At 40.9% G+C, this 21,300-nt stretch overlaps 2 protein-coding genes across 2 annotated transcripts; both read left to right on the top strand.

Moving 5' to 3' along the window:
* The first annotated feature begins 9,469 nt into the window (after positions 1–9,469).
* Positions 9,470–10,848, top strand: LOC135497376 (uncharacterized). The gene is made up of 2 exons (XM_064787223.1): positions 9,470–9,606; positions 10,192–10,848. The coding sequence occupies exons 1-2, from the start codon at positions 9,537–9,539 to the stop codon at positions 10,542–10,544; spliced, it is 423 nt and encodes a 140-aa protein (XP_064643293.1). The 5' UTR covers positions 9,470–9,536; the 3' UTR covers positions 10,545–10,848.
* LOC135497197 (sialoadhesin-like) lies at positions 10,600–20,427 on the top strand. The gene is made up of 13 exons (XM_064786942.1): positions 10,600–10,648; positions 10,921–11,265; positions 11,681–11,929; positions 13,146–13,418; positions 13,578–13,907; positions 14,325–14,642; positions 15,055–15,318; positions 16,874–17,164; positions 18,287–18,700; positions 19,054–19,167; positions 19,356–19,415; positions 19,538–19,596; positions 20,345–20,427. The coding sequence occupies exons 1-13, from the start codon at positions 10,600–10,602 to the stop codon at positions 20,387–20,389; spliced, it is 2,811 nt and encodes a 936-aa protein (XP_064643012.1). The 3' UTR covers positions 20,390–20,427.
* The last annotated feature ends 873 nt before the right edge of the window (positions 20,428–21,300 follow it).

The raw sequence follows: 21,300 nt of genomic DNA, 5'->3' as shown, positions 1-21,300 counted from the left end.
CACCAAGAGTCTGGCACTTGAACCGAGGAACCTCAAGAAACATCGCACATCCTGATCTAAGACTTTGGCGATTTCGTTCCTTACAACGCCTCTCAAGGCGAGTATTGCTCTTGTGTACCAATTGTAGGCCTTATGGATTGTTCGTCGGTCATGTCTAGGGCAACGAACTGAACACAGACTCAGCAGCTAGCTGAGAGCCATTCAATGTATTTATGGGTCATGAACTCATTTCGGCCAGCGCCCTGTACTAGGCACTGTGTACATTACGTGTACATTGATGTTGATAGGTTTTGGTAAAAAACGTATCCCTAGGGCAAATCAATCCTCACCAAATTTCATATGTGTTAAGAAGAACCCTGTACCAATCTCATAATAACATTTACAACATTCCATAACCAATTGCCTGAGAAAAAAATGACTTCTGCACAGCATATCCGTCACATCGACACTCGTGCATTCAAATTGCCCTGTTAAAATACAAGTTCTAAACTGACCAGTGTGACCACATTTGAAAAAACATATTATCAAAAAGCATATTTCTGTGATGGCTTGACTCTGTAGATATAGAATCAACCACAGATTGAGAATTAATTTCATTTTGATCCATTCCAGCCATTTATTTTCCACAACTTGACATTTTGATAAGCGCTATGTGACTGTACCACACTTCCAGCCGTGGATGAATACATGTCTCTGCCCGATAGTGTGATCACAAATAGTAATGTTACACAGCCCTGCAGGGCAGCTGGTGTCATAGTTGACCTGCTTTGGTTGACACCGTGAGAGCATTAGTTAAGCGTATCCTGAGGATAATCTGGTGTTGTGCAGCACCTAAATGTGAACTGGTCACAATCCTGATCCTGAGTTGAACTGAAGTACCTTTTTTGCCATGTAGCGATACTTGACACTATACTCATATAATGTTAACACCAGCATCGTGAAATTAATACATTGTAGAATTACTCACCGTCATTTCACCAGACCTCTTTTCATAAGCGGCATTTGCAAATACCCACGGAGGATGGACTGTGGTGAGTGTACCACCTAATTTGTATAGACAGTAAAGTAGGGCTACAAATTCATACCAACACATTTCAACTGGCTTAGTACGCAGAGACAACTGGATTTTCGTGGCATGGAAAGAGTCCATTTTTATTGCTCTGAAAGATGTCGATGTGTGAATCTGAATGCAGTTGGCATATTTCGCTATAAGATTCTTGAATCGTGGATTATATCAACAGAGAGATCTCTCAATCTACAGTATGACAGAGTCTGAAGTATTCATCTGCTAGTCATGTACTGCTAATTTATTGACGCGATACTCGTAAATCACTGAGATGTTGGTGGAATCGGGGAATTCGTTAAAAAGAGTCATCGTCGATAAAATACATTTCATACCTGGTATTTGTCGCTCGCGGCTCTTTGTACGGCTTGAAAAATCTGCCTTTTATACCACTTGCCGTTTACTACAAAAGTGCGCTGTCTTAGAAAAGGGATTTTGGAGCTTTTGAAAAACCATTAAGGGTTTTTCGGCCAATACAAGAGATGCACCTCGCAGAGGTTTTTCAGTAAAGCTCTTAGGGTTTTCACTATCTCAAAAACCATTTGAGTTTTCTTCATTTTACCAAAAAACGTCTACTGGGTGCATATCTGGGTTTATTTCCTATTTCCTATGTATATTTTCGATAACTGAGCGACTACAACTGATACAACCATGACAACAGAGGAATTGGAGCTGCAAACATCTGAAGCATCACCTGATCGGACGATCCAGAATCTAGAATTTGCCCTCCAAATAATGACACAGTATGTGTGGGTTGTTGTGGTCGTACTTGGAATTCCAGGAAACACAATTTCTGGCTTCGTCGCTGTGCATGCGCAGAACCAGCAGGTGTCAATGTGCGTCTACATGCTAGCTCTATCTATCTGTGACGCATGTGTTTTATTGCAGTTTGGTTGGCAGTGGCCGCTAACCTACTACGGCATCGACGAGACAGAACTGTTTCTTCCGAGGGAGTATATATTCAAGTAAGGGAGTTTCTCAATATTGGTTGAGGTTATTATTCGATTCTTGCCCCCTTCCCTCCCCTCCCCTTTTAAAGGACGAAACATACAAAGCGAAAACTTCATTTCATTGGCGGAAGTTTCATCTTCTTCGATTGGTGTTATGTTAAGTCACAGAGAGAAACACAGAACTACCAGGCCCTGATCATTTCAACTTGAAGTGACCTGAGGATTCCATTCAAACTTGACCTTGGGCCCTTGATGTAATCCAAAACAAAGAGTAAAATAGGTAATCACCAGCTAGATTTCGAGAAATGTGAAAAGTTAGGCGATCTTTTTTTTTGCAAAAGCGCATCAACTCATAATCTCTGCCTCCTCCTGGCCATCAAGATGAATTCATGTCAAAATTTCTAATCAATAAATTGTTCGAATCGATAACAAGCATGACAAGGTATACCCCAAGGTACTTTTCAATACCAGATATTCACTGCTGTTTTCTGTTTGTTTTTTTTTCAGACTCGCGTGGTATTTTGAGTACACATTCGCAATGGCATCCGGGACCTTCCTCGCCATGATGTCATGTGACCGCTTGATTGCCGTGAGATTTCCTTTGGCCGCGCGCCGTCTATGTGATCCAGCTAGGACTAAACGAATAGTAGTCGTCAGTTTTATCGTCATTACTGTTTTGAACTTAAATTTTTTCTTTACCTATCAGTACATAAAGGATGAAACTACTGGTATGTATGACTGGCGTTCTTTCGTCGTCGTCGATTAATACAGAAAAGGTTGACCAAAACACGAAGCGTCCGCAACCAGTTTTAGACGAACACGTGTACATGTACATCGAGATCTATTCGAGTGGTCATGATTATAAGAAAACTAAAAGGTTCAACACCAAGGTGTTTATTTTTATTCTAAAAGGGCTCATGATCAACCTTTGCCCTCAAATTAAACCAAGCGGTCCTCGGTTGCGATACTTTGCTTTGGAAAACCCCACTTTGCTTCCATCGGATCAACTCTCCAATTTACAAGTTACGGCTGGTACATTCATTTCAAAGAACAGACTATTAAACAGATACCACAGGAGTTTTCTGGCTGTTTACAATGGTTTATAGAAATGATCTGCAGTTTGTACCTCCATATTTTTCAGGATCTGATATATTAATCATATTGGTTCCAAATCAGCCTGCCATCGAAGTCCTCACCAGTACCTTTTACATTGTGTTTGGAACATTCCTGCCTTTTACCATCATCTCAATCTGCAACATTGCAATATTAATCACAGTAAAACAGGCCTCTCAACAACGGCTGAAGTTGGACCAGTCCGGGAACCCAAGTTTAAAGGATCGTCACCAGAGGGAGACAGCGCATTTAACCCGGATGTTGATCTTCGTTTCTGCAGGTTATGTTGTGACGACACTTCCGCTCCGGATGCATTATTTTGTTGTAGAAATACCGGATGTTGCGGCAATGTACGATATGAGCGACCCCTATTGGAATTTGAGGTATACACTTGAGAATCTAACAATCGGCATTATTTGGGCAAGTAATCATGCCATTAATTTCTACCTTTACGTGGTGGCTGGTGGCAGGAAGTTTCGACAAGACATCAGAGAGGTTTCACGAAAGTTGGCATGTTGCTGTCGGATATAGACACGTTGAAATCTCCCAGCAAAATATTTGAAATAGAAACTTTTGCCGCCTGAGTGCATCGCGTCCCAGGAAATACTGCCCGTACTTCTTGCCTCAAGAGAGGTCATCCGTATTCAAGTATCTTGTATTTGACCAAGGAGGTGGAAACTGCACCTTCCGATATACTATAATGCGAAACAAAAGGTAGAGGAGACGAGTACATAACCATGTTCATATCATTGCAGCACGCCCTGACGCCGGTCACTGGATTGCAGCACTGTTATTGTATTACAGAGTATTCTATCACAGGTAAGCGCTGCAATCTAGTTACCCGCGTCACTCCCGGCGGGACTGGCCAGTCAAGCAAGAACCACATCGTGGCCTTGCAAACTGTTGCTATTTCTCGCTATTTGCCCTTTATCGATTACGACTCTTCTTATTGATTTTTTGTGTGTCCAACAGTTCGGAAAACGTTGCCATTTGCAATTTGCAATTTTAATTCTTTGTCCTAAATACTTCTTAACGAAATGTTTCAAATTGGTGCTTTTATGAGCACTATTTTTGTTGAGATGGTAATGCACTGTGATCAGGTTAATAAACGGAGAATCGGAAGCGAAGTGAATTTTGGCCCTCAAACAGTTTCAATTGGTCATAACAGGAATAAACATCACTCTAGTAATGTTAAACCGCGTCACATTACAGCGGAATCGAAGATATTTAAAAGAAAAAAACACATTGACGGCATTTATTCCGAGCTTTCTTGCTGCGTAAATTGTTGTATATCACACGTGTAAAACACACGCCCCTGCAATGTATGCTAATACAGACCGATTACATACAATGAAATCGTTTCTTTGGAGTCAATGATAACGCCTGAGCTAGCACGCATCATAGGTCCGATCACTGACCCATGAGAACGGATTTTAGAGTATGTTGTATCATATAAGTGCAGAGAAAGCAGCATCCCGCCAGCCTTGGTTTCACCAGAATCGTACTCCCATCTGCGGTAATGTTTACGCGCCCAGTATGCAGCAACATCTCTTGCAACCCAAAGAGAACACATACATGATGTAATTAGAACTATAATTAGCGAAGTGAAATGCTGTCGTGAATTCGAATAACTCTCTGATGAATTAGACACTGGTTTCTGAAGTCTTCTGCCAGCCCGTGACGTCTCCGATATATGAGATCATGCCGATTGTGGTATAAAGATGAAGCATGGTTCTAACATAGATGATCATCACAAGAAATACATTACGAAGATCACCATGTCTCTTTTCGAGTTAGAGCTCCCCTGCTTTTCGTTTGAGAGGGATTCGCGAGACCTGAACAGTCCTTCAAGGAGTAAGACATCTAGGACGATGAGGACGACAATTGGCAGGACTGTGAGATGCCCGTGGTTGTTGTGATAAGGAGTGCGGGTTGCCAAGTTGACGAGGGTGCCGGAGCACAGACATTTCCACCATTGAAGGCTGTCGGAAACCTGCACAAAGGATTCTTTAGAATATTGTTGATCTTACATTTAACTTGTCACGGATTGGTCAAAGAACTGCTTGATTGACATGTTGGGGATTGGCAGTTTGGGGTAAAAGGAATGATGGGGCGAGGAGTAGAGAGTGAAGTTTAGAAGTTGATAGTAATGGGACTGGAGTGTGTAAATGTAAATAGCGTGTGTTAATAAACCAAACTAACGGATATTCTCTTACTCTTCCTTGATCTGGACGTATATTGGTCTCTTGGGCAAGACAGGAACTATTTCAAGAACATACCCTGCCCACAAAGGCTTCACTTGGGATGAGCGTATACGACGGGAGAGAAAAAATGCCACATACCGATAACTACAATGATAAGTAACTGGTGTGAATATTGCAACAACTTTCAGAGGATTTCTGATTGCCACGCAGTATGGTTATATGTACTGACCAGAGATGTTGTATAGAATTAAAAGGCAGTTCTGGGATGCACGAAAATACCTATAGATCAGCGCCCCCTTCAGGAACTTAGAACAGTCACGAGAGTGATGGATGGCATTATCACGTGCTACTCTCATTTAGCCCTTAATATTCGAATAAAGATATAATGAAAATGTATACTGTATTATCCTGAACTTTTCACCGAACAGGTCAACCAAACACCACAAAGTTGGAGCTAAAATGTCGGTCTATCCGAGGCGGCATGCCAACGTTTTTGGCGAAATGAGCTTATCCCATACCGTGGCGTCCGTCGTCCGTCGTCGTCGTCGTCGTCGTCGTCGTCGTCGTCGTCCGTCGTCGTCCGTCGTCCGTTAGCAGGGCACGTTTCGTAACTGTTACAGCTATTGAGTTGAAACTTGGTACACCTGTACCCTTATAAAATGACACCTTGGAGACCAAGTTTCGGTCCGATTCGTTTCATGGTTTGGCCACCAGGGGGCCAAACGTTAAAAGTGAAAATATGCAATATCTCCCTTAATAGTAGTCGGGAAATTTTGAAAAAAATATGGTAGGTACTTCTAGCAAAGGTGCATCATATATCCTCCGGGTTTTTGATTTGACCTCCTTTTCAAGGTCACAGAGGTCAAAGTTTGCTGATTCACTGAACAGAAGCATGTTTCCTATCTATTTTAGCTAGAAGGTTTTAAACCAGTGTGGACATGTATCTGGGGATTCTCTATTCCACCCCTAAAATTTCGGCCGTTCGGACATCAAATATGGCCGCCAGGCAGCCATCTTGAAAAATAAACACAGTACTATTACTCCGAAACTAATGATCGGATTGCAACCAAATTTGATCTGGATGTATATCTATGTACTCTCTACTAAATCCTTGATTTTTTATCAAATGTGATAGCCAATATGGGTGCCAGGCGGTCATCTTGAAAAATTCTTAGTTTGGCCACCCGGGGGCCAAATTTAATGTCCAAAGTTAAAATGTTTGATTGCTCGTTTAATAGTGGTCTGATTTTCATAACATTTTTATGGTAGGTACTCCTAGCAAGGATACATTTCATAAATGTGGGTTTTTGATTTGACCTACTTCTCAAGGTCACAGAGGTCAAAGTTTTCCTATGGCACCGCCATTTTACAATGACGGCACGTTTTGTCACTGCTTTAGCTACAGATCCCTAACTTGGTACGAATGTACCCCTGTATTCTTAGACTAAACTGCAGTCTTTTTCTGATTCTCAGTTTGGCCAGCAGGGCCCCAAATGTTAATAGTGGACTCTCCCCTAAGGGTGCCTTGAAATGCTGCTAAGTGGGATGTCATAGTCTAAGCCTAGGCAAATGCAGGATTAATTAACCTCTACAGAGCCCCAGGAATTTCAGATGATGGTTGTTTCTTGTACTAGACACAAGCAAACAACATAATTATCCTATTCCTAAGCATTTCCATAATGGGTCATCTGTAAACCAAAGGACTTTTTTTAAAAAGGTGTGTTAATGCTGATGACTTGTTGCATGGAATTGCTTATTTGTTCTTTTGGTAGGCATGCCTTGCATGTTTTGCTGCTTCAAGCTTTTGTTCTGCTGCTGTTTTAACAATTACTGGTCAGATCACAAAATTGTCTACTCTGCTTTGTCATACCTGTAGTCACCTCAATTAAATTCAACTTACGCATTATTTCATCTCTCATGTAATTTCATTGTAAAACATTACTTCATTTCTTTCTTACATTTAAACCCATGCTAATGCTTCATCCATCTTCCCTTCACAAGAGGTGAGCACAATGGCCCTGGCCATTTCATTTGTGTAAAAAACATTGCGCCTGGTGTCGTAATCAGTATAAGGAAATATAGTAGCGGTCACATTTCAATGTTTAACTCGAGGTGTTATAGATAAGAAATTGAAAGCTCAATGGCGTTATTGGCAGTCTTACAATGAAATGGCCAGGGCCATTGTGCTCACCTCATGTGGAGGAAAGATGGATAAAGAGCATGGTATTGTGTCATGTAGTGTTGGGTTTGATGTAGGTCCAAGCAATTACAATTTCCCCAAAATGGCCAATTTACAGTACATTCGACCTCTGTGACCTTGAAAAGTAGGTCAAATCAAAGAAGACCCGGGTGACACATTGAATGGTTGTTAGAATTAGATGTACCTATGATATAAAATTGGTGCCAATCGGGCAAGTCATTACTAGGAATAATGGCATTTTGAAGAATTGAGGATTTGGCCCCCTCCCTGGAGGCCAAATGGCAAATCAGATCGCACCAAACTTCGGTACCTGAGATCACCTGACCAAGGGGTACATGTGTACTTAATTTGTGATCAATAGTCATTGCAGTTAAGAAACGTGCCATAGTTACGGCCTGACGGCGAATTTACGCCATTTGACCTCTGTGACCTTGACAAGAAGGTCAAATTAAAAACCTGTGTGACATATACTGTATTGTGGTTAGATGTACCCATGATATCAAATTGGTGGCAATCGGGCAAGAAGTTAAGGAATAATCACATTTTTAAGGTTTTTGGATTTTGCCCCCTGGTGGTCAAGTGGTGAATCATATTGGACCAAACTTCGGTCCCTGAGATAACCTGACTAAGGGGTAAATGTGTACCAAATTTGGTATCAATAGTCATTGCAGTTTAGAAACGTGCCATCGTTACATCCTAACGGCCAATTTACACCATTTGACCTCTGTGACCTTGAAAAGGAGGTCAAATCAAAAACCCGGAGGATATATGATGCACCTTTGCTAGAAGTACCTACCATATTTTTTTCAAAATTTCTCGACTACTATTAAGGGAGATATTGCATATTTTCACTTTTAACGTTTGGCCCCCTGGTGGCCAAACCATGAAACAAATCGGACCGAAACTTGGTCTCCAAGGTGTCATTTTATAAGGGTACAGGTGTACCAAGTTTCAACTCAATAGCTGTAACAGTTACGAAACGTGCCCTGCTAACGGACGACGGACGACGACTGACGACGACGACGACGACGACGACGACGGACGACGGACGCCACGGTATGGGATAAGCTCACCTCTGCTAAGAGGTGAGCTAAAAACGATACCAGTCATCGCAACCAATACGTTTTAGAACGATTAACCCATAATGATAAACTGCTTGTTGCGCCAGGCCTGTAGATCCCATAAATTACTTATAACGCACTGTTCGTTCCAAGATTTCGCAGTCTGTTGTATTCAGTGTTATATGAATGTGACTAACAGGCATGCTTCGTTCTGCATGATCTGCACTTGTTGGAGATGACCACGGTTAGCATTGGCGCGAGTCACACCATTTGGTGGCATTCACATTTTGGTCAATTTTTGGTACACGTTCCCGATGTTCATTTTGCTGGGAAGATCTCCACGGGGGACACGAACTGTCAGGAGGTCCCCATATTTGGTGTTGGGTTTTGCGGCGGACTGATAATAATGATATCGTCAAGGATCCCCTGATTTCACACAAAATCCAGAGCTTAACTGGCACTTTTTTCCTCAATCCGTTATAAGCAGATAGCTTTCATGACAATAATCACTGTCATGACCATGACGACATTTCAACCAGGAAAACTGAGGAAGAAAACATGTTAACCTGTCTTGCTGCGTTCCTCAAACAATTAAAAAGGGAAGCACCGGCCAAGAAAAGGGAAAAATGACGTACTCAACGTCGCACTGGACGATCCAGACATGACAAAACCGTTTTCTGTCTCACAGCCATTCATTGTCTCGACTCACATGACTATGCTAATCAAAAACTCTTTTTTTCTAGCTTGGTATTGATATATGTTCCACGGCCCAGTTCACTTAAAAAGCTCTAAAAAATATATATGCTATATTAGTCAATATTTGATCAATGCAAAGCCTGAATGCTATGACCTACATTGAATAATGTCTTTTTGTAATGAAAACCAGAAGAGAAAATTTAAAAGGCTCGTCCATTTAGATGTGATTATGTCCCGAGTGAACTAAACATGGCTGTTGGTGTATTCGTCGTGAGCTTCTTCTTAGTTTCTCCGTTCATACCTCTCGTTTATCTGATTGGTGAGTAATAACACATGACATTTATTCATAACTCGAAAATTGAAAACTGAAAATCCCTTTGAATAATTAGACTTCTGCGCAGTTGCGTAACTTGGTTTATGGCTGCCAAAAGAGGCCGCCATTTTCGAACTGCTCAACTACGATCCGTGAAGTAGATCACAGGTGCTTGAAGCAACCAGAATCATGATCAGCACCGAATTTACTGATTCTGACAAGAAAAGTATAGTAACACGAACGCCAACAGAAAAAGGAAACACTATATTATTTTAGATTATATTTTAGCCTTATTTTTGGGGGTGTTTTTATTCGCGAAGTTGGTGAATATCCTGATTAGCTAAAATAGAAATCGTAAAAATATGTATTTTAGCTGGAAAAATTTAAGGCTTTCTTAATCAACTAATTACAAAAAGTGGATATTTTAATATTTCCGAAATTTGCGTGAAAAAGATTGCGAGCCGCGAAAGTTGGCGGATTATTTTGTCGTTGAGTCTGGTTATGTATCATCTAACGTCGTCAAAAGAGAAGATATTTTACAAGTAAGACGTAAATGCAACTTCTCACGGTTTACTGTCTGTTATGTTTCAGTTCCACCAAAGACACCTGTTTTATCTGGGTTTGAACCTGCTGCTACTGGCTCCAACCGTGAACTCGTTTGTGATGCGTCTCAACCTGACGCGGGGACCATCACCTATAAATGGTATAAATACTCGATTGTTAATGGTGTAGAGAATTGGGAAGCCAGAGGACCTATCGGCACAAGACAGAATTACATCTTTAGTCCAGTGACTGAGAAGAAAGTGTTCCACGGTTTATTTGAAGAGCCTGTCAGTGGCAAATACCTATGTCGAGCATCGAACTCGGCCGGAATAAGAGACAGCGAATGGGGAGATCTGTATGTCTATACACCATTTGAGTTATTCAATAATATAGGCTTCTGAGAAGTAAATGTCCACGTCATTGCGGGCATTGTATCAAAGGTTTTACATGAAGAGAATGTCAAATGAAAACAAATACAAGAGGTTCTTTAGCTCAGTAAAACTATGTATAAATAGAGTTCGATATATTTTACAGGAATCTCGCTGTGTGTTTAGAATTTTATTTTTCATAACGATGCCTCGAATGAAAAGGTAGCCATTATCGAGTGATTGTTCTCCGACTAGTGACTCATGTGATTCCTCCATTACACTGATGTCGTTTCTTCACCAATTTTGTTAAGTGAATTACATCATTCTTATATACGGAGACTAGACCCAATATGTCAAATAAAAAAGTCAGTTCATACTTTCTCTCTGTTGCCATTTCTTTCACTTCCAGGTCCATTGTATACTGTGAGTGTTTCACCACTCAAACCTGCAATCGGAAGTACATTCACCCTCAACTGTTACATACCCAATCCAAGTGGGTTTACTGTGAAGTGGTTAAAGAGGAATGATACTTCATCTCCAGCTGTAGATGTAGTAACAGCGAATAAGTTGGGATGCCATGCTCCAAGTAACCCACGCTCCAGTTGGAGCAGCTGTAGTCCACCAAGCATCTCATCACCAACAAAGACATTCAATCTACAAGTCACCGATGCTCAGCCTTCTGATTCTGCTTACTGGATTTGTACGGATATTGGTCTAAGCTGCGACAGTAACCCAGTCAAGCCAGTGGTGCAAGGTAACGCATTTCTTCGCCCTTTTTGTTATCAAATAACTTTCGCCTGTATAACAGAACGGAGAGCATGCAACTAAAATATTCATCTACACCGAAGACTGGTTTATCTACACTGAAGACTGTTTCGTAATTTTCAGTACGTATTTCAGGTAGCTACAAATAGCTACAAATACTATGACCAGTTATGTGTATATACATTTTTTTGTTACTTCTTTTGGGAGCCCATACTACAATAGCCAGAGCATCATTGAGTCGTGCTGCCAGTGCATCGTGAAAAATATAGAAGCCAAGTAAAATACCACGATTAAGTGAAAGACAGAGACCAACAAAATTGACCACGATTTGCCAGTCTAAGTCAAGATACGATTTGCGTTGGTATTCCAAACCACCCTCTTAAAATCAAATGAATTTTTTTCAGCGCCCCCAGGCACGCCACAGATCACCGGTTTCCCATCTGGACCAGTCATTGCTGGAGCACAGCTCAACTTGAAGTGTGTGGCCTCGCCTCCTGGAGATACCTACGATTGGTACAAAGATGGTACAAAGGTTACAACATCATCGAGTTACGACTTCCAAGTGACAAAAGAGAGTGCTGGTGTTTACAAATGTGTGGCGAGAAATGATGTCGGGTTTGGTCCAAGTAGTGACAAGACATTAGTCGTTTATTGTAAGTTATGATAATTTTTCCATATTTTCCCATTCGAACCATAAATAAACCTTTTGATCACTCTAAGTGGCATTTTACACATAAAGACACAATGTGAGAAACACTATGGACACTAGAAATAAGATGTCCATCGTACTTCCTTGTTGAAACACCAGAATGCATATACATGTATATGTGGGCCAGTTGAAAAAAATATAATTGCGACATTTCAATGCTCAAACTGATTTTTATTCATTGCTCTTCGTTGGTGCATTTGACCTGTCTATGTGGTGAATACAAACTTAAAAGCCAAGGCAAGTTCAATAGAAATTCTAGTCTGCTCGCTCAGTAAACCTTTCATGTCAACCAAACTAAAATGGAATGAGCTCGGCTTTCTTATAAACGGCTGCTAGTTGTTCATAATTCGGTTGGAGAATGTAAGGGAGTGATTTAGTACAGTTACAATTACAGTCTGGGTGCAATTTTACGATTGCTATAGTCATAGTCGTACCATACGTTATGAAAGTCGTTTTCAAATACATGTAAATCAGACTCCACTAACGATACCAAAACGATTCGATTCATTAAATCCACATTTGTCATATGGCAAGTGGAGACATGGGTCTTATGGCAATAGAGCCTATGAGGACATTACTGTTGAAACAATGTAAAACTACAGAATTGATAGCTTATTGCCTCTTGGGTCATTATCTAAAGGAAGCCCGTTGGCTTCGAGGGTCGCAGCTAGTGAGGCTGAGGAGAGATAAAAGGGGTAAAACACGAACTAAAACCTGCTATGGCAAAATATCCCATCACGAGGTTGAAACTGGGGAAGGGGAATTCCCAACAATGCAGTGAACAGCGTGTTAGTACTTATCAGCGCAGGAAAAAAATTCATGCTCTAAATTTCTGCCCTAGTTTACTGTAGACTACCAAGGCTCATACACGGTCACAATGTACACTGTAATAAAAACGAAAATGTCAAAAAGCCTCTAAGATTTCCAATAAAAATACTTCATTCTCTCTCAAACTGAATTATTCGCATCAACACTAGACATTGTGAGATTTTAGAATCATTGTCAGACCAGTCCGTGTATAATTCATTAGCTCATTTAGACATGTAGGCCTCCTCCAAAAAAAGTGCAAAAGGAAACGGCAAGGCTATGCGTCAATTATAAAGGGAGCTAAAAGCTTAAGGCTAGTTGCTTCCAATATAATTGCAGCATCATCGTTTCAGACAAACCTGATTCCGTGGTCGTGTCATCGGGAAAGACCTCGTCCTATGCTGGGGAGAAGGACAAGTTCACCTGCACAGTCTCTGGCGGCAACCCGACCCCGACCGTGAAGCTCTATTTCAAGAGGTCAGGCGGAACACCAGTAGAGGTCACCCAAGGTCAAGACAAGGTGATGGCTAAAGAAGACAACCAGGCTGAGTACTACTGCGAGGCGAAGGTCACTGGGTATCCCGCCCTCGATATGACTTCAAGCAGGAAGACATACAGCGTAAAATGTACGTTTTATCTCTTGCAAAATTTCAGTCTACTTCTGCATTAAGAGCGTGAGGAAATTGTTATAAACCTCTAACTCGGCCATTTTAAAGTATTGTTTGTGCCGATAGATAAAAATATGGAAAAGAAGGCGAAGATAATTTCTAGCCATTCCTTTTCAGTTTCAAACACCAAGGTTTCGTTTCTCAATAACCCGACCGCTGCTGTCCAGGTTGGTCAGGAAAAGAAGTTCACATGTGAGACGGATGAGAGTAACCCAGTTACCTACATCAAGTGGTATCAACATAGTACTGGTTCTTCGTGGCGAAATGTCACAACCGGAATATCATCATCCGAGAGGAATGGTGCGTATGGTGGAAAGATCAGGATCAGTGAGTGGTCTGTAACTGCAACAAAGGCAATGAATGGTGCAACGATAAGATGTGCGTCCATCTACTCCCTGACTGGTCATAAGTCTATGACGAATGCCGATACTACAATGTATGTAAAATGTGAGTAGATGAACCACTTCATTCAGAACCGAGAATCTGAAGTGCTGATTAACACTAGTAGGAGGCTTTTTCCGACTTCTTATCGGTTTCTTTAACTCGTTTTCCCTGGAAATCTAACCTTTCAGGGAATGTCGGACAATGATGCGTCAGACTTTTGTCGGATAAATCAGGAAAAAGTTAGAGAAACGGTCATAATATGTCGAAAAAGCCTGCGAATGATGTAAGATTATAGATAAGTCATCGTTATGTACTTGTTGTTATTCGTTCCATATACAATGTAAAATAAGAGTAGATGAACAAGGTACGATAGAATGTACATTTATTGTAATTACATTTAAAATTTCTGGTAGCAAATTTTGATTTTAATCAGTATGCGTTAGCTACTATTCTATTCCGAACTTGATCTTCCAATTGCAGTTCGCCCATCAAAGATAACTATGCCAAAGAGACCACCAGCTGCGATCCACGAGGAGAACCCGATCATGATCATCTGTGAGACAGACAGTGCCAACCCAGTAGCGAATATCCAGTTTCACCGGAAGAGGGCAGGGGGAATCTGGGAGCAATTGACATCGGGGATAACATCTGTAGTTAGCGCTGCAAAATACAATGGCAGGATTCGGCAGAGTACTCTGGTTGTGACAGCCAATAGGTCGGACACACACGCTGTGTTTAAATGCGAGGTTCGTGAGGGTTCATTCCAGATCGAACAGATAACTACAGTTAATGTATATTGTACGTATTAGTTCTGCAAAACAGTGAAGTTTACATCATATCTTACCGTATTTTTCCCAAGTAGTTGAAGCCTATGTTTTATCTTTGAATGTAATGTACTGAAAAATGTACTTACATGTGCAGTCACTGAATACATCACTCCTTGTAAAAACATTGATTGAGAATTATGGTTTCCAAAGTATCGTGCACTCATGATAACGTGGTTGTATACAAATTCTTAGCTGAAGTTTAGGGTCGTGATTCACTTGTCACGAGTTTTCTGAATAAGGCCTGAAAACACGACGTGAGGGTGAAATGTGACCTCGTGAATCGTTTCAGGCCACTCTTTGGAAATGACTTGTTCGTTCTTCATGTCTCGCATCAAAGTGAACAGTGACACGTGAAAACGTATAAATTGTGATATAATTTTCAGTTCCAGCAACCGCCAGATTGTCATCAGTCCCAACTACAGTGAAAGAAGGTGATACTGTCACATTGACGTGTAAAGCAAGAGGGGGTAACCCGACATCGTACACCTACATATGGTATTATAACATGTTACAGATACTGAATATGACTTCAAGACAATACAGAATATCATCAATCCAGTACAACGGAAGTGGGCAATATCGCTGTCGTGCGGTCAACTATTCTCCAGGTGGCATAGCTGATGCAATATTGAAATTGGATGTTTTATGTGAGTACGAAGAACATGCAGATCTGTTTCAATGTATTTCGAAGCATTGCATATGAAATTTTAAATTGGTCTTAATAGTAAGCAAGTATTGGTTCAGTATTGGTCAGTAAGTAATAGCACATCTTCTATGGTGTCCACTAAATGATCAGTACCAGAACCCCGTAGATACACGTACCGTGTTGCACAAAGTTAACATGACAAAGAAATAATATTGTTTATCTTTTTAATTCGACCGAAGCTGAAATTGTAGGTCACGAAGAGTATTCTAACTTGTAGGTCACGAAGAGTATTCTAAACTCTGTTCTGCTGATATCTTTGTTGTCCCAAGTCAATCAGCTCTATCAAACAAGTGAGGGTGCGCGGAGTCTTCGCCTTTAAGTTCTATTGAGGACATGTCTTGTACGTCTTGACCACTGATTGTGGAAATCAGATATGTCCCCAGTTTATGGACACGCCCTCGGACCACTGGTCATCACCCGATATATCTTGATTGACAGAAAATCGTATTCCTACTATAAAAGGCAGACGCAAGGAGGATACCGCGGTGACGTCACATCACGTGATCCCGACCCATATTAGTGATCGCTATGGCCAATCAGATTCAGTCTACTGACAGCACCAGCACTGAACGCATCTCCACGTCTCACTGTCTGGTGCGCTCCTGTACACAAAAACACCAATAGACATGAAATATTGCAATACCTAGTACGGATTCTTCCTGTGGAAAATAAAATTTACAGAGCAGATTAACTTCCACGAATTAAAAAGACGTTTGGCGCGGCCAAAGTGCGGAAATAATGTCTCCGCTAAAATACACTACGAAATACATGAGGCAATGCACTACGCAATATACAGTAGAGATGCAGTTGAGTTTGTTATTGTTTTGACTTAGAAGCCCGCCCATATCATAATATATTCATGTATTCATGAAGTATGAACTCATTTCTGTCCCATACAACTCTAAGAACAGTCCATTTCTCCTTAAATCATCACCGAAACCGCGATATCCGCAGGAAGATTTCGTTCTAGTGTCCGAAAATGCATGATCTTACAGGGGCGCTAACTCGACAAATAGAGGGGATCTATGGGGATCTATGCGAGTTTTAGGTATAACAGGTCTCGAACTTGTAAAATCTGTAAACATGACTCCAAATCCCATTATGATAATGAAGAGATTGCCCCATATCTGGGAGACTGTTTTGAAACCATCGCTAATTTTGGAAGATCGGTGCCCGGCTATTTGGTTTAAAAAACCCTATTTTTCCCCATCAAAACAGCACTTTTCATTATTCAAATGATAGCTTATTGTCTGAAGACTTATTTCATAGCAGAAAAGTACTAATAACTCTGATTTGATGCGAAAAATCTAACTTTTATGATGACTTGATTTTCCCTTGGCCGTGGATCGAGTTTGTTTACAATATGCAGCGCCATCTTGGAAAAGCCGTGACGTCACCGCGGTATCCTCCTTGAGGCAGACGTGACTCTGGCAGGTTTCCTGTTAATGCGTAGATGATTAAGTTGTTCTCACTAACCCCGTTTCATACACTTGTAGACAGAGCAAAATGGGATCCCAGTCTGCCGAGACTCCTCACCGTTTTTAGCAAACCAGGAGGACCAGCCAGGCTTACACTCAACGTCATCGCCAACCCACGACCAACCAATGTCACCTGGTATCACCCAAATCACAAGATGGCAAATGGGGAAAACTTCATCCCCGCGGAAGTAAATGGGATATATACACTGAGCAAGGGATCTGTAGGGACTCAAGACTATGGAAACTACACCGTCAAAGTGACTAATCCCGTTGGAATGTCATCTTTTGTTTTTGAACTTCTCAGCGGAGGTAAGTTGAAAACATGAGACATACTGTAGTTTTGCACTTCCCAGCTAAGTCAGCCCCTCTTTTTAAGGTGATTTTTTTTGAATAATTTAGGTGCTGAAAGAGAAACATTTTTGGAGTTTATGAATGGAGCTGAGAATTACAGAAATGAAGGAAAGGGGTATGTTATGTACTCCAATGCTGTGTTCACACTGAATACGAATTGAAACCGTTTTCCGTGTAATACTAGGTTAGCCAATCTATTTCTTCAAATGTTCCCTGACTGTCGTTAAGTTTATATAGCCAAAGTTGTCAAGAGGAGAGACCATTCCATGATAAAGTGACACTGCTTTTGACACCTGGGGAAATTTCTTTATATTCTCCATTCTCCAAATATGGCTCATTTGTGACTCGTTACCATAGTTTTTTCATATTCTATCATTCAAATACAATTGAACAGGCGCAACGCTGTTGATTGTTGGCCATACGTACACTAACAAAATGTGCCAAAATGACAACTTTCCCATAATTTCCAGTGATATTTTGATATTTGGTAAGGGCAAGGCTTGTGATCATATTTAAATATATTCGTATATCAAGTGGCTATGGGAGGTACTCGGAGTACAGACACTAGGTTAGCAATGACCCCTTTTAAAATAATCTATATTGCTGTCAAATTACGATGAATTTGTGAAAAAGTAATTAACGTGACTACAGTCCATTTCATAAGAAACTTGATCTCTGGCTAGTGACAGCAATTCTTGCGAATGCAATTATTACCTCGCCAAAACACCAAATAATTTGATGTCTTTGATTGTGTTTTGTTTATTCAACATTTGGCAGTCCATAGCTGATTTTGCCAAGTGATGTATTGTGTCCTACTGCAACCTTTCCTCAACTTCTCTCATCTCGAAAAGCAACGTTGACCTACATTACAACTCTTTCAAACAACGTTCTCGTGACTTTTTAATAAAAATACAAAACAGTGGACGAAGGTACTAGGCAACGAGGTGAGCAAGTTCGAATCATAATAGCTGCCTACCACAGCCTTTAAAACAAGGAGTCCCATTTCGAAGTTCGTTGTTGAACTTTCTTTCCTCATGTGACTTGATCTTTCCAATCATAAAACATTAAACATCTTTTCAGCTGCTCCAAATGCCCCGACCATTAAGATCACCCGTAACGGGAGACTGGTGACGGTCGTGTTCGGGGCGCCGATTCGGGAGTACACAGGTTTCCAGCTGAAGTTCTGTGGGCCAGGTCAGGCACCAAAAACAACAGGCTGCAGCGCGATTCGCTTTATCAACCAGGGACCAACGAAGTCAACTTACACAGCCAGTGTGACAAACGAGACCACGATCTATGTTTTCTACATGGATTTTTATGTTGGAGATGATGTTGTTTATAGTTCTGGTCAAGTGCATCCTAAACAGGCCGTGCCTGCTGGAAGTAGTCCTGATGGTGGCATGATAGCTGGCGTTGTTGTAGCCGTCGTCATAGTTGTAGCTGTGGTGGTGGTGGTCGTCGTCCTACATAGGAGGAACATGGCATGCTTCGCTGGTAAGTTTACGTCAGAGAATACTTCCAAGGCGAAGGTATCGATATACAGTAGGACCTCCCTTAGCGGACACTTCTCTATTAAGGACACCCTGTCTATAAAGGACACTGGTTTTGGTCCAAAATTTGGTCTTTCCATTCAATTTGACCTCTCTAATCTGGAGACCTCTCTATCAAGGACAGCACTTGTCAGTCCCGAGTGTGTCCTTAAGAGAGAGGTTCTACTGTACATGTATTTCTTATAAGATGATTATATTATTCGTTTTAAGATCTTGTTCATTTTACCAGTACATGATTTGCAAGGTTTTTATAGTGTTGAAAGACTCTGTTTACATATAGTTCATTTACTGTTCAAGGTCGAAATAAACCCGATGACTCAAATCATGATGATGGGAAAACTGGCAAAACGGAAGCTGATCCAGTTTTTCATGACCCTTTATACATGAACGTCGTCAACAGGGCATTTGAAGGTAATGTTTTCAGTTTTCGCACATTGAAGAGAAATCGGGCAGCAAAATGTGGCATTATCGTTAATTTGATGCAATGCATCTACATTATATGTGATAGGTACAGTACATTCACGACTACAGAATGATATAAAGTTATAAAATACAAATACTCAGTATACAATCCCAAAGTTTCCTCTTTCCACACCTAGGTGGCGATACTCCACATGAACCGGTTTATGTGAATTCTCCTCAACAGAATCCCGTGAAAGGTAAGTAGTTACAAGCTTATCATGTAAGTACAAAATACCCGCTGTAGACTACGCAATATACGCTTAATCGATTATATTGCACATGTACATGTATATGAAACACTAACATTACTCTTTTTTAGACGGCGGTGAAAATCCGTATGACGAAATGGAAAATCCATATGCTGACTTGAACATCACGGTAAGAGAATACAGTCATGCCCTTCCTGAGTTGTGTTGATATATTTCGCTGTTAGTTACAATGCAATGTTCATAACCTGATCAAAGATAAATTTGTAGAGCGGATTTGATCATGAATCTCGTGATAATTGAATGATAGCAATGAAGAACAAAGACGAATAAATGACCAATGGCCGCATCACTAGCCAAGAGTTACTCGGTGACTTTCAAAGCCTGCACTTCACCAGTTCTGAAAGCTCTAGAACGTTCTGGGGTTGAAGGACGTCGCTTTGAACACGATTTAGTGACTCATATATATCACATCACATCGTACCTCTAGTCGGAATCTGTGGATCTGATTGGCTAGTACTCGTGAGCAAATCATGTAGGACATTTTGATATGCTTGTTCCCTGGCCCACAGATTCAAGTCATTTTCACCTCAGTAATATAAATTGAAAAGAATCTTTTGTAATTCGTGAAATATTTAGAACACGTTTCCTAAGATGAAGATAAAACGAGTTGAGCCTGAGCTGCCGATTTTTCGAGACAGTTTGAGGCTTTATTAGTGATCGTATGCGTTGCCAGTGTTGAATGTCTTGATCAAAGGAATTTAGAAAAGGACACATTTTTTTAGAAGTTCATCACTGATGCGAAATGTATCACAATTTTTAGAATCAATATAAATTTATAGCTTTTGCCCCACCCTGCCTCCCTCACAGTTGACGCCTTTAATTGACACAATCCGGAAAAGTTTCATTTTGTCTTTCAGCCTGATGTGATCGCAAGCCAGACGTATGCTGAATTGAAATATTGAAAATCGAGACGGAAAATGAAAGAAGGTTTCACGACTGTCCTGTTTGTGTCACATATGCAGAGTGAGACGATAAAATGACTAATGTTTTCCTGGCTCAAATATTTTGTTCTTTAATTTACAAAGTAAATTGGAGGAAAGCTATTCCCCGGGGACAGCTAGCCCGTCTGTATGTATATATTTACCACTGTCACGTGTGTGAACACGAAACAAGAGTGACCATAACATATTTTATGTAGTTATCCCCCCATTATACATTAGACTTGTAACTGCATCAGCAGTGCTGACCACATTAGGTCGGCATTGGGCATTCACCTCATCATTCTCAGCCGGTGAAATATATCATATCTGTCACTGGTTGCAGACATCAAACACGTACTCTACTGAGATATCTTGCAAGTTGAGCGTTTTTTTAAACAAGCCTTCTCATTAGGTTGGATTTGCATATAGTATTGGAACTAGCAAGTTGAGTGTTCTTGCATACGCCTGCCAATAAGTTTGGGTTTGCGTATAGTTGACGTTCTCGTTTATAAAGTGTCACTTCAGGAGTGATCCAGTCAATTCTATCGAGTGGACCACGATCACGGTGTCATTTTCATCCTTTTGTCAGGTGAAGCCAGTTGACAAACATGCTGGTGACGAGTGACTATGAACCGTGACAATGTGAATCAATTGCTTAGCTGGCCTAAGGTTATATTTATCTAGGGGGTCGCGTTATTACTTGTAACTCAAGTCATTTCCGAAGAGCGTGCTTCCAAAAGTTCGAGATGTCGCTTTTTAACCTCTCAGTTGTCGGGCCATGTCCCGTTGTCAAGCTGAAGTCAACTAATGAACATACTCATGACGAGTAACATTGACAGGTGAACTTGGACAAGTGACCACGTGTATCCTCTTTTGAACTCGGTGTAAAATCT

Source organism: Lineus longissimus, chromosome 12, assembly GCF_910592395.1.
Source record: "Lineus longissimus chromosome 12, tnLinLong1.2, whole genome shotgun sequence".
NCBI lineage: Eukaryota > Metazoa > Nemertea > Pilidiophora > Heteronemertea > Lineidae > Lineus > Lineus longissimus.
The sequence above is the reverse complement of the archived record's forward strand: the minus strand, read 5'-3'. Positions and strand labels throughout refer to the sequence as shown.

Coding starts and splice junctions, on each gene's coding strand:
- LOC135497376 (XM_064787223.1), top strand. CDS start 9,537: ATGGCTGTTGGTGTATTCGTCGTGAGCTTCTTCTTAGTTTCTCCGTTC. Junction 9,607..10,191: donor ACCTCTCGTTTATCTGATTG/GTGAGTAATAAC, acceptor GTTATGTTTCAG/TTCCACCAAAGACACCTGTT.
- LOC135497197 (XM_064786942.1), top strand. CDS start 10,600: ATGTCAAATGAAAACAAATACAAGAGGTTCTTTAGCTCAGTAAAACTA. Junction 11,930..13,145: donor CAAGACATTAGTCGTTTATT/GTAAGTTATGAT, acceptor TCATCGTTTCAG/ACAAACCTGATTCCGTGGTC. Junction 19,416..19,537: donor TCAACAGAATCCCGTGAAAG/GTAAGTAGTTAC, acceptor ACTCTTTTTTAG/ACGGCGGTGAAAATCCGTAT.